At 45.8% G+C, this 13,221-nt stretch overlaps 2 protein-coding genes across 10 annotated transcripts in view; both read right to left on the reverse strand.

The window, feature by feature from the left end:
- LOC118997397 (phosphorylase b kinase gamma catalytic chain, liver/testis isoform) overlaps window positions 1-5,881 on the reverse strand; it is a 19,458-nt gene extending 13,577 nt beyond the window's left edge. The window contains exons 1-3 of one of the 3 annotated variants that reach the window (XM_037061031.1): window positions 5,375-5,881; window positions 4,221-4,391; window positions 2,467-2,967 (exon numbers count right to left, since the gene is read on the reverse strand). In XM_037061031.1, coding sequence (XP_036916926.1) covers window positions 2,806-2,967; window positions 4,221-4,388 — 330 coding nt within the window. In that variant the 5' untranslated portion in view covers window positions 4,389-4,391; window positions 5,375-5,881 and the 3' untranslated portion in view covers window positions 2,467-2,805. Of the gene's footprint in view, window positions 1-2,466; window positions 2,968-4,220; window positions 4,392-5,374 lie in introns of those variants that run through there. The other 2 variants (XM_037061030.1, XM_037061027.1) reach the window with 2 other exon arrangements.
- Window positions 5,882-5,994: 113 nt separating this feature from the next.
- SRCAP (Snf2 related CREBBP activator protein) overlaps window positions 5,995-13,221 on the reverse strand; it is a 36,113-nt gene continuing 28,886 nt past the window's right edge. For 6 of the 7 annotated variants that reach the window (XM_037061021.1, XM_037061024.1, XM_037061018.1 and 3 more), the window contains 7 exons: window positions 12,114-12,283; window positions 11,764-11,960; window positions 11,553-11,667; window positions 11,217-11,336; window positions 9,323-9,517; window positions 9,086-9,169; window positions 5,996-8,975 (listed from right to left, as the gene is read on the reverse strand). In XM_037061021.1, coding sequence (XP_036916916.1) covers window positions 6,336-8,975; window positions 9,086-9,169; window positions 9,323-9,517; window positions 11,217-11,336; window positions 11,553-11,667; window positions 11,764-11,960; window positions 12,114-12,283 — 3,521 coding nt within the window. In that variant the 3' untranslated portion in view covers window positions 5,996-6,335. Of the gene's footprint in view, window positions 8,976-9,085; window positions 9,170-9,322; window positions 9,518-11,216; window positions 11,337-11,552; window positions 11,668-11,763; window positions 11,961-12,113; window positions 12,284-13,221 lie in introns of all 7 variants that reach the window. The other variant, XM_037061023.1, reaches the window with a different exon arrangement.

Genomic DNA, 13,221 nt, shown 5'->3' on the forward strand with positions numbered 1-13,221 from the left:
GGGAGGGGAGGGGAGGGGAGGGGAGGGGAGGGGAGAAAGAAAAAAGGGGAGGGGAGGGGAGGGGAGGGGAGGGGAGAAAGAAAAAAGAAAAGAGGGTAAAAGAGATAAGGACCTACTAAAAACTGAAGACCAAAAGATAAAAGACAACTGAATGTAATGAGTGTGTTCCCACAATGGACCTTAAAGCAGAAAATAAAGTGCTATAAAGGATGTTATTGGGACATCAAATTTGAATATGGACAATATATTAGAAGAAAATATTGTATTGATGTTAACTTCTGTGGATTATATAATTGTTTCCTAGTTATGCAAGAAAATATTTTTGTTCTTAGAAAATAGATCATAAAATACTTAGGAATGATGAGCCTTCAATTTAACTTTGAATGGTTCAGTAGTAACAATGTGTATATTTAAAGATTTTATTTATTTTTTGAGAGGAGAAAGGGAGGGGAGAAAGGCATTGATGTGAGAGAAACATTGATTGGTTGCCTCTTGCACACACCCTGCCAAGGGACCAAACCAGCAACCCAGGCATGTGCCCTGACCAGGAATCGAATCAGTGACCTTCTGCTTTGTGGGATGACACCCTACCAAATGAGCCACACCAGTCAGAACATAATATATATATTTAGAAAAATATACAGTAAATATGAGGAAATATTAAATATTTTAAGTCTAGTTGAACAGTACACGAGTTCATTATGCTATTCTTTTATTGTTCTGTAGGTTTAAAATTTTTTTCAAAATAGTTAAAAATTAGCAAGACCTCAATCAGTTTGAGGGAATGAGATTTTTTTTTAAACATTTTTTAAATGTATTTATTTATCTTTAGAGGGGAAGGGAAGGAGAGAGGGAGAGAAATATTAATGTATGGTTGCCTCTTGTGTGTCCCATGCTGAGAACTTGTCTGCAACCCAGGCATGTGCCCTGACTGGGAATCGAACTGCGATCGTGTGGTTCGAAGGCCGGCACTCAATCCACTGAGCTACACCAGCCAGGGGAATGAGATACTCTTTTCTAGCAAACTGAAGATACTGATTAATCAAGTATCAGCTTTTTAAAGTTTCTGTAAAAATCTCTCTAGAATGTGTTACCCTGAGGACCATGCAGCACCTCACACCAATTACATCAGAATTTCTAAAGGTAAAGCCCAAACATAAGTACTTCTTAAGGTTCCCCACATGGTTCAAGGTTGAGAACCACTGCCATAAGCCTGGCCTCTACCTATGGTGTTATTCTAAACTCTGAGACCAGCAACGAATTCTCTTCACTTTTTCCTTCCTGGAAGCACATTGAAACACTGAAGACAACCATCAGATGCTTCTCCTTCCCTTTTAATCTCCTGTCTTCAGTTTGCAGTGTCTCTAATTCTTTTAGGTGCTCTGCTGGTCTCTGAATTATGGTAAAATAACCCCAAAATTCCACTCCCAGGGCACATGTACTTCAAGAGACATGTGCCAGAAAGAATATCCACAGCAGAATGATTCATGATATCCTCAAACTGGGAACATCCCTCAAATCCACCAACATAAAATGGATAAATGGCAATATATTCATGTAATGGAATACTTTATAGTAATGAAGAGTATAGTTACATCAAAGACTGATGAATATCACAATGTTAAGAAGCCAAACATAAAAAGAATACATACGAATCTATGTATAAAACATTCAAATGCAGGCAAAACTAAACTACATTGTTTGAAGTCAGGATGATAGTTACCTGTTCGAACATAGTAAGTAGTGAGTAGGAGGCATATTAAGAAGGATTTGGAGTGCTGGCAATGTTCAGTTTCTGAACTCAATGATGGTTTTTCAGATGTTTGCTCTGTGTTAACTTATTGAGCTGTGTACTTGTTTTGGATATTTTCCTGTACGTGTGATATATCTCATTTTAAAAATGTTTAAAATATTATCATTAAGCCCAAGATAAAGGATATGGAAATTCTTTATAATCACAGACATCTCCATATAGAGGGTAATGGTTGCTGTATCTAATCCTTTCACTCCTCTCTTAACTCTGGAACCAAACTGTCTGGGTTCAATCCCAGCTCTGCCTCTTGCTAGCTGTGTGACCTTATAATCTGTGCCTGTTTCCTCAACTATAAAATGAGAACAGTGGCACTTATTATTGAGTGACTGTGAGAACTGAAGGAATTACAAAATATAAAGTATTTAGAACACACCTATCCCAGGTGTTTAGAAAACCTGGGATATATCAAGCACTCAATAAATAGTAGCTGGTGCTACTACTTGTTCTCTGGTCTCAGGGTCTCTGTTTGGGTGTAAGGGAGAAGCTGGAGTCTTTCTAAAAACAGATATTTCCAGAAGAAGAGAAAAAAATCTTTCCTTTTCAAGGAACAACTAGGTAAGGGAAAAATGCAGACTTCTACTGTGAGTCAGATGTCTACTCTGGGTCTCACCAAGGTCCAGGGAAAAGTAAGGGAAGAACAAGTAGACAGGAGCAGCATTTCACCACTAAAAAAAAGTTTTTATTACAAAACAAATTCTAATAAAATCAGGCCTGGTCTTCAACCTCACCTCTGGGTAGAGGCAGCTAGGATGAAGTAAGTTAGGGAGAACAGGAAATGATGAACACTGAAAGAACAGAATAGGCTGACCTCCCCTCATCAGTCTCAGCTGCTGCCTCCTTTTACAAAGGGCTAGGAGAGCTTTTCCAAAGAGCCCTTTGAGAAAGGCACCATCCTCCAGCCAGGAAGGACCATTGCTGGCACTGGACTCCAGCAATGTCACATTGCAGGATCCAGGAGGTCCTGGCTGATTCTCAGCAGAGGCCACCCAGAGTCACTCAGCTTGAGCAACGGCGTAAGAGAGCAGCCACAGAAGCAGGGGGCCCATAATGAGGATGGCAAACCAGACGACAAAGCTGGCCAGGATGAACCTCCGGGCCTGGGCCCCCCAGTGCACGGCTTCCTCGGACTGGCCTGCCTTATGCCGCTCTTCCGCCTGTGGGGGCAGGTTTTAATTAGGTTCTCCCCCTGCTTCTGTTCCAAAGTGCCCAGTGCCCCACTCCAATCTTCCATCCTTATCACAGCTCAAAACCTCATGCCCAAATCATCTACCTCCCTTTCCAGTTTCTATTTCTCATGACTCATCTGCAAAATAAGTTATCCATTCTGCTCTGCTTGCTTTTCAGGGTGGCCATTATTAGCTCACAAGATCATACATGGTAAAGTACTTTTCAATCCTTTAATTCCCTATCCTTTTCTACTCATTCCAAATTTGAAATTCTTGGCAAGAAATAGTAAGCCAAGAGTATTTCACTCATGTCCAAAGAACATACTATTCTCATTAGTCCAATGGCTCTCATCTTTTTCATTATTAAGAATTATTTTTATGATTTTGCCCTAATGGAGCCCAGAACTTCTTATGACGACAGGAATACAGCTCCTGATTGTTAAAATACAACTAGGGTTGAGAAAATTCCAGCATGTTTAAGTTAGCCTGTGTGATCTTTCAAAAGATAAATGTGCAGTTTCTGTTAGGAATTTTGAAATGGTGAAGCCCTCTCAAAACCCCTATAGCTTCTCCTGGGCTCCTACAGATTGCTCTCATCACTGCTCAGCTGCCTCCAGTCTTGCCTCTTCCAATTCATTCTCCATGTTGGCCTTGAGAGTCGATCTTACTGAAACACAAATTTGACCATATTTCTCTGCTCTACAAAAACCCCTGAATGGCTTCCCAGTATTTTCAAAATAAAGTTGAACTTCTAAACATTCCCAAGGAGGCCCTTGGGAATCTGGGCCCTCTGGCTTCATCTCACTATTTCTCACTGGTCCAATCATGCTGAACTAATAATCCAGGCCATTGTACACGCTGCTTCCTTTATCTGGAATGCCCTTTTACCCTAATTCACTCATCCTATATAGTTATTTTCCTGCCACCTACCCTTATATACACATATGTAACCACACACATATATCCTCCCCAGCTCCCAGAATACCCTGTGGCTTTTCCACCACAGTACCAATGAGCTACATTCTATTAATAATTATCTGTTTTCACAGCTATCTCTTTCATTAGATTGTGGTAGCTTTGACAGCAGGAACCATGTCTCAATTCTTAGTTCTGGCACAAAGCTCAACACTAAGCTTTGACAGGTACTTAGTAACTGTTTGATCAATGTAGATATACCAGATACATGTACCAATTGCCTTACTACATCCACCCTTCTCTCCCATAGGTACTGCATTCCTCACCTTGATGGCAAACACAAGGGCCATGACTCCCAGGCAAGAGCAGCCACAGATAATGCTAGTAGCTGCCAAGTAGCGGAGGCGGAGCCAGCAGCAGCGAATGGGGGATGGAGAATGAGCAGCTTCCGTGTTGCTCACCAAGATTTCCACTGCATTCTCCTCGTCCTCCATCACCTGTGGGTGATACAGTCAAGGTACTTTTAAACCCCAAAACTGAGCCCTTGGCCTGGCTTGCTGAGACTCTACCCCTCTCTGTTCCTGTTCTTGTGGCCTAGCCCACCTCTCAGAAATGCTGCCCTACTGGGGAATTCCTCTAATGACTCATAGACCAACAGAGGACATGTGTGGCTGAAATCCTTTTTCCTCAGCCTAAGACATGGAGTCATTAAAGGCAGGCCAGTGTGAACATAGCATTATCCGTAGTATTGTTTTGACAAGCAAGGAAAAGCATTATGACTGGTACACAGAGAAACAGGAAACAGAATCTCAACACCTGCTAGGAATCTGAGACTATCAAAGTCTGATTTTTAAACTGTATTTCAAAGGGCACTAAAATTTCCTTAAGTTCCTCAGGAATATTAAGGCGGGATCTGAAAATGGCACCCTAGGCCCTGAACAGTCATTTCACATGAAAACACAATTTTCTGGATGGGAAAAAGTACCCATCTAAGCTGCCTTTATAGTTAAGCAAACATCAGAAAGACCTTACCTCCCCAAACTGGGGCCTCCTTTGCTACGCTGACTCCCTACCATGTCCTCTCTCCATTTCAACCCAAGCCACACAACACAATTAGAATATCACCAAGTCCGGATGACTTCATAACCCACACAGAAACCTGCATAATGATGCCCTACTTAATCATTTCTCATCTCTCTCAGGTCCTCTGAGCTCTGGTACCAAAACATTATCGCCAATCATTTCCCTACATCCTAGATAAAATTAAAGCATTTACAGTTCTCTGAATACAACACAAGACACAAGGGTGGAAGAGACAAGATAAGCAGAGAACAAAGAATACATGCCATAAAGCTGTAGAAGTAGGAATGAGGAAAGAATTCCCATGAGGTGAACAGATACAGACATGGTGGGGGGAACACAAAGAGAGGGACCAGGGAGTTGAGATCAGAGAAAATGTAAAATGAACAGGGGCTCTTACCTGGCTATAGGCCTTGAGGTACTGTGAGTTTCGGCTTCTGCCTCAGGTTTGATTTGGCTTGGGTAGAGATGGAACTGACTCAGAGCTCCAAGCCAAGCCCAGGGGTGGGGTTGGGTGGCCAGCCACCACCTGAAGAGCCCCAGGAGCTCATATGGGGGTGTAGCTGACTCAAACCAGTTTGGCTAGATGGAGGAAACCAAAGAATGGAAAACAATGGAAGCAACTCAAGGTAGTAATGCCTGCCTTCTGGGAAAGGAGTAAAAGCACCTGAGAAAGGGAAATTAAAGCAGGGAAAACTCTAAGGCATCAGAGAACTCTGAGGGAAAGTCCAGGAACTGAGAGAAAGGAGAGGAAAAGTATGACTCTGAGTGACTGTAAACTTTAGGGAAAGGCACCCTACCAAGAGACAAGATTTACCAAATCTTCCCTCTTCTTGGGTGGAGATTTCTACCTCAAAGATATATAAGTATGGGTTAGAGATGGTACTAAGATCTTGGCAGAGATAAGAGAAAAGATGCCCAAGTTCCCACCCAACCCTCCACCAGACCAGAAAATCAGAAGCCTCCTTACGCGGATGCTCATACAGAAACTAAGTTTATTATTTTTTTTCTTCTTAAAAAAAAAAAAAAAGGAAACTCATTGTAGATAAGCCCCTCCCCCTTCCCCTAAGGGTGGGGGGCTGTGAAAGGTTGCTTGGGAATCAAGGGGGTGGGGACAGAGACTATCTTGCCACCCTAACACTGCCCAGCCATGTGGGGTGGAAGGGAAGGGAATATGTGAAGTGCCCCATTTCCACAACCAGCTGCCTACCCCCTATTTTGGTGGAAAGAAGGGAGAAGGCCCCTATGTCTCCCTGGAGGCTTTCCCCCTCGTAAGACTTCAAGTAGTGGTTAACAGAATCAGGCCTGGTTGTGGAGGGAGAGCGGCCATGGTGGAAAGCCTAGGTGGAAGGGCAGCCCACTCACGTCTTGCCCTTTCGGCCTCTGTGACTAACAGTAGGGCCAGCTGGGTGGGGAGGAGCACTGCTGCGCAGGATGCGCTGGTCCCCTTGGTTGGTTGTCCCACCAAGTCGGTGGAGGCCAGGCCGGCGGCGTGGGGTCCCATCCCCTTCTTCCTCCTCACCTGAGGCTTCAGCCTCAGACTCCTCTACTGAACACTCAGGCCCCAAGGGACTTGGGGACTGTAGGCGGCCTCGTTTTGCAGGCCCCGGGCCCCTGCCAACTGGGACCCCTGGCCGTTTTCGAGGCACCTTCTCAGTCTCTAGAGGGGGAACTAGAGACCCTGGACGCAGCCGGGTGGAGCGCAGTTTTGGAGCTGAGACCACAGGAGGCATCGATTCTAATCCACCTTGCCCACCATCTGCTAAATCCAAGTCATCCTGAATTACAGCCACTACCATGGACCCTTCACTCTTTCTTCCCCGAATTCCCTCTGATTCAAGGCGCAAGCGGGCCAAGCGGGTGAGGGGGCGGCTTCCATCCTCATCAGAGGAACTACCCTCACTCTCCCCTTGGCCCTGGGGTTGCAGCCGCTTCCCCAATCCACAGCTCTCAAGGACAGATGAGGTGTCACGGTCCAAGACAGGGTGATGGCTGGGCCGAGGTGATGGTGGATTCTTGGGAGGTCGGCCCCTCTTCCGCTTGGGTGGGGATGTCGAAATGGTGAGAGTGGTGACAGTGTTGGCGACAGTAGCAATGGGACAGGATACCAGTGGTGTTGGGAATGGTGGCACAGGTGGTACTGGGAGTGGCTGTGTCCGGCTCTCTAAGTTGCCATCCCCTGGAGAGGAAACGGTTCCAGGAATGGGTAAATCTCGTGCCTTAGGGGGCCGCCCACGCCTTCTTTTCTCCACAGGTGACAGGATGGGTTCGGGTTTATGAATTGGCTGGGGTCCAAGGACAGACTCTGCAACAGGAAGGGTCTCAGCCACAGGGACTGGGTCAGCCCCACTGGTTTTTCCCTTAGAGGTGGATGAAGGTGCCTCGTCAACCCCTTGCCCAGCATCTGCCGGAGACCTGTTCTTCTTGGGAGGCCTCCCCCTCCGACGTTTCATAGCAGGAGGGGTAATGGCAAGCAGAGACCCTTCTCCATTTTCTGGGTTGCCCTCTCCAGTCACCCCCAGCTCAATGTGACGGCGAGCTACGAAGGGCTGCTGAATTGGGGTGGGCAGTGTGGATGGGGGAGCAGCTTCACAGGGCCCACTGGTGGGAGGTGAGGATTCTGGCCCCAACATACTACGGGTAGATGGGCTTCCTGGGCTTGCACCAGTCTCAGAGACCCCAGACATTAGGGTACTGGCAGTTCCCCGCTGTTGTCGCCGTCGCCTCACCAGTTCCTTTTCCTCTACCACAGTCACTAGCCGTCCTGGTAACTTGCGAAGCACTTTAGGGCCTGGAGGCAGCCCTGGCCGACCAGCCCCCTGACCCCTAATTTCTACATCAGCACTGGTACGACGCCGAGGGGGCCTGGCAGGCGAAGAACCCTCAGGTGAGGAGGTGGCTGAAGATGAGGTTGATGGAGCTGTAACCTCAGCTGAAACAATTTCCTGTGGCTTCTGTGGGCTGGAGGTTGGGGTCCCGGCCTCCATCAGCTCTTCTGAGTTCTTGTCAGCTTCCAATGGCAAGTGAAATAGCTCATCAGATGCTGCTGAAGGTGGGAGCATCAGCCCATTGTTCTCACTCAGACACATGGGGACCTCCTCACCATCAGGCAGTACTGTGAGGATGGTCCCCTCAGCAGGTTCGGGTACCTCCTGCTCTTGACCATTGGGGAAGCTGCCAGCCTCCAGGATTGGGCTAGGTGCAGAAGAAGTGAGAGAAAGGTTCTTCTCTGACACAGGCAGGATCTCAACAGCAACTGGCAACAGATCCTTAGGGGGCATACAAGGGGGCATAAGCAAGGAAGTCTCAGAACAGGCCTTATCAGCCTGCTCCAGGGACTCAGTAGATGCTAATGTTTGTGCACACAGCTCTGCCTCAGGTCCCAAGCCCAAGGGGAGGTTGGTGACTGTGGGAAAGATGGGCACAGAAGGTAGACCAAGCAAGAGAGGGGAGGTAGGAGTTAAGACAGAGGTTTGAGCTGGAGGTGGAGTATGAGCTGGTGGAGGGGTACAGGCAGGAGGAGGCGTACAGGCAGAAGAAGAGGGAGGAATCTGCAGAGGAAGTGGAGGAGAAGGTGAGATATGGACAGGAAGCATGGTTAATGGATTCGGAGTTGAAATGGGCATTGGGGCAGGGACTGGGACAGGAATTGCAGCAGGAGCTGAACCTGGAGTAAGTCGAGGCCTAGATGCTGGCTTAGGAATTCGCTCCCTGGCAGGGCTGCAGCGGGGGGTTGTGGAGGTACTGCGGGTAGGATGGGTAGATACAACAGGAGTGTGGTTTGCTCCTTGAGTCTCAGCCCGGGCTCCACGAAGACGCTCACTGACTCGAGTCCCTGGCCTCTCAGGAGCCTTAACCTTCTTACTGCGCCGGTGGCTGCCTCCACCAGTCCCACAGGAAACCTCATCCCCAGCCCTCGGCCCCTCCTCTTCCTCTTGAGGTAGGCGGAACACCTCCTCCTTGGCTTGGTCCAAGTCCTTCCGGGCAGCTTCCACTTGTTCCTACCAACAACAAAGCCCACAGGGTGGTCAGAAAGAGGCAAGCAGAGTGGTGAGTGGGTAAAAAAAGCAGTAGCTTCCCACTTGCAACCCCACCCCCTAGAGCTACTTACTTCTGCCTGCTTGAGCTCCTCTCGGCTCACCTCCTCCAGTGAGGCTTCCAGGAATTTCATAGCATAGCGCTCAATAGGGGTCAGCTGTGGGGAGGAGCAGTGGTGATAAACATAGGGACCTGGTGCTCAGGGCCCATCAGCTCTGATTATTTTTACCAGGGAAGACAGGAAGGTCACAGAGTCCAGAGGAAGGAATTGTAGAGGATAAGGTTGAGAACAACTGAGTCCAACACTGACCTGTTCTACAAGGGCGGCAATTTCCTGCTCAGCCCGAGACATCTCCTCATCCTCAGCCCCAGGCCGACCAGCCTCCTCTCCCTCACCAGCAGGAAACCCTTCATTCTCATTGAATTCTGCAAGCTCAGCCACCTGTTCAGCCTTGGCCTGGGTGGCTGCTCGGATGTCCTCTTCATCCTCTGCCCGACACAATGCCTGCAAGGGTATGTTGAAGAAAATTCCTGAGAATTAACAAACTTTATATCCTGTGATTTGATTCTGGCAAAAAAAAATTTTTTTCCCTTTCAATTCCCATCCAAGGATACGTTTACTGATTTGAGACAGAGAGGAAGGAGGGGAGAGAGAGAGAGAGAAACATTGATCAGTTGCTTCCTATACATGCCCTGAACAGGGATCGAACCTGTTCGATATACCTTTGGTATATGAGACAAGACTCCTACCACCTGAACTACCCAGCCAGGGCTGATTCTGGCCAAAATCTGAGACCAAATTTACACCAAAAAATAAAAGAAAAAAGCAATGGGCTCGAAAACCCTGGGTCCCAGTCCTTGTTCTGCCCGTGTCTCTTTTCATGGACAACTCAGTTAATTTCTAAGGAACAGTTTCTTCATCTGTAAAATGACATCACTGCACTTTTTCCTGCCTACCCTGAGGCATTTATTATATTTAAACATACTGTAGAATTTTTTTTAAACTTTTATTTTTAGAGAGAGAGGAAGGGAAAGAGGGAGAGGGGGAGAGAAACATCAATGTGTGAAAGATACATCACTCTGATATCTCTTGCATGCCCTCAAACGGGGACCCGGCCCGCAACCCAAGCATGTACCCTGACTAGGAATCAAACCAGTGACCATTCGGTTCCCAGGCTGGCATTCAGTCCACTGAGCCATACCAGCCAGGGGGATGTATGTTTATAATTTGTGAAGTGCAATAAAGGTGATAGATTGTAGAATAAATCAAATATTGTCTGGGTCACAGCCCAGATTCTTAAAAAGTTAATACCAAACCACCAGATTTATATGAGAACTCAACTCTCTTCTGGGTCCCCAAAGTTACCAAAGCAACACAGTAGTCTACATAGGACGGAATAGATTTGACCAGGACTCCCACCAGGATAAAGTAACTTTTAGTGGTCTCTTGCTTTATTTCCTTTCTGTTCAAGTCAACCTTTGATCTCTTTTAAAAGCAAAAAGTTTTTAATACAAAATTCTATTTTGCACTTCCATGCCTTATGACAACAGACTAACCACATCTAACATTTCCCTTGAGATTTGCAGGGAGCCTACAAAGTCACTAAAGAATCTAGAGTGAGCTCAACAATGAGGGGAAGGTACTTGGTATATAAAAACATCTCTGTAATACTCTACACCTGTAGTTCCTAAATATTTGTCTACTTCTGAAGAGCTCTGAAAAAATACATATGCTCAGACCTCAACTCCAAAAATGACTTAGTAGACTTTTGAATGGGGTCCAGGAATCAATCCTTTTAAAAAGCTTTTCAAGTGATTCTACTAGGCATCAATGTTTAGAAAACAAGAATTCTACACTATGTAGGAGCACCTCTTAATCCACTTAGCCACTTAACCTCAGTTACTTCCTTCTCATTAGCATTTCAGAAAAGCAGAAAGCCTCAGAAAATTAAAAAGACCTGTCTTAACAAATACAATTATTAAGAAGCACAGCTAGAATTCAGAATTAGAAATAAAAACTTCAAATATTGTCTTTTTTCTATGAAATCATGTGAACCAATAAGCAACCTATTCACAACTACCAAAGGCCAACTATAATTTGGGAAGCAGGAGAAAGAATTCTTCCCCGCTAGACAAGCTCAACCGTCTGAGAGAACACACACTGTAAACCATTAGCTCTCCACTAGGGATTGACCATTTTTCACCTGCTCCAGGATGTGGGTCTGCTTGCTGGCCACAGTCTCTTCCTCATCTTCAGGGGCAGAGGGTACAGATGAGCCAGATGGCTCCTCCAGGGGCATATCAAACAGTTCTCGGATGGTCTGCTTTGGAAAGAACAGAGAAAAAACATCAGAGCCAATGGAATCCTGGTCCCAGGTCTATAGCTATGAGGTTGATGGCTCTTATAAGTATCAGAGGTATCACAGGATGATGAAGGTGCCACTGGTCCGTAGAAGTCAAAGCATGCTCTTTCACAGGCAGGAGTAACTGTTACAGGCATAGCAGTTCTTTACCCTTCATAGGCTGGAAAATAGGAGTACCTGTTTAAAATAGGCTGTGGTAAAGTTGCCTCCCTCAATGGCCATGTCTCCCAACATTCTCTTCTGATTTGCTTTTTTTAAGATGTTCTCCTCTACTGTCCGTTCACTGATAAGCCTAGCAGGGTGATGAAAACCATGTGTGAAAAGCCAAACACATCAACAAAACCATATCAGCAAAGGGGAGGCAAGTTAAAGGAAGACTAGGCAATACCTATAGATGTGAACATCTCGGGTCTGGCCAATTCGGTGACAGCGATCCTGGGCCTGAGCATCCATGGTGGGATTCCAGTCGCTGTCATAAAAAACAACGGTGTCTGCTCCCGTCAGGTTCACGCCCACACCCCCACTCCGAGTTGAAAGGATGAAGCAGAATATGCGTTTGTCTGCATTGAATCGTTCCATCAAGGCCTATAGGGAAAGGGGGGAAAAAAAGATAGCATTGGGAGACATCCCCCGAAATAGACCCAAGGCTTAGAGCAACCCCTTCTGGAACCCCTCAAAGCCTGGGAAAAGGAGACAGAAGCTGAGGTGAGTCTCTAAGGGCTACAATGCATCAATTACCTGTCTCTGTTCAACTCTAGTAGACCCATCCAGACGCAAGTAGAGGTGGCCATGGTAGGTGAGAAACTGCTCCAGTACATCCAGCATTCGGGTCATCTGGGTGAATATGAGCACCCGGTGGCCCTCCACCTTGAGCTGTCGCAACAGCACTGCTAATGTTTGCAACTTTCCTGAGGAGATATGAAGGGGTATAGGGAACTAGATATAAACTGGAATGGGGAGAACACTTAGTGCTGGAAGGGTATAGCTGAAAGTTAATTAGTCTAGGATACAACAAGAGTATCTGAATACATGTATTTTCTTCCCTGAAGGGCTCCCCTCTTCAGTCTGCTCCTGTCTTCGATCTAGAGAATAGTCTAATGATGGATAGGGTAATATAGACCCTCAAGGGGAAAAAAGGAATCCACAACAGTGTTATGAGCAAGTGATCTTTAAGTACAACCAGTTACATCAACTGAAACAAAGGACAGATTCACAGAATAAACATCAACAAATTCACTGATGTCATCATTTACAGACAGGGATTGAAGGTCACTGAGGTGAGAAATAGAGGCAGGATATTAGAATCCAGTTCAACCTCCCACCAAACAAAGAATTAACTTCTGTAACATTTCTGATGAGTCAGTCTGAAACACTTAAAGACTTTCAATGATCTACTCTGAACAATTTGAAATTTTGTAAAATTATTTTTTACTAAAATATGAAGGAGCACGTATCAATAAATACTCTGCTGATTTTCTTATATTCTAAGACATTTAGGAAATCTCAAAAAACATGCTACTATAGAAATATCTGTACAGGCTTGTGGCAAAAAACAATTCACTATTGTCCAAAGGACATTCTTGATTAACAGAACATGCATAACACTATGGACTCCTGGCAAAGATCCCTTGATCCCAGGAAAGGCAATACCCAACTCAACCCCAAAAGATAAATCGTAATTGGTCCTAAATAACCCAGAGTTCCTCTTTGTCATTTTCCTCTGTCAGTGATGGCTCTAGGGATGGACATATGACCCAATTTGAGCCAATGAACTATGAAGTAAAGTTCACTTTCCCAGAAAAGAAGACTTGCTAGGAGTACTTTGATACAACCCCTTGCTTCCTGC

This window comes from Sturnira hondurensis, unplaced genomic scaffold (genome assembly GCF_014824575.4).
Source record: "Sturnira hondurensis isolate 20B ecotype Veracruz unplaced genomic scaffold, ASM1482457v3 Scaffold0013092, whole genome shotgun sequence".
In the NCBI taxonomy this organism is placed as follows: domain Eukaryota; kingdom Metazoa; phylum Chordata; class Mammalia; order Chiroptera; family Phyllostomidae; genus Sturnira; species Sturnira hondurensis.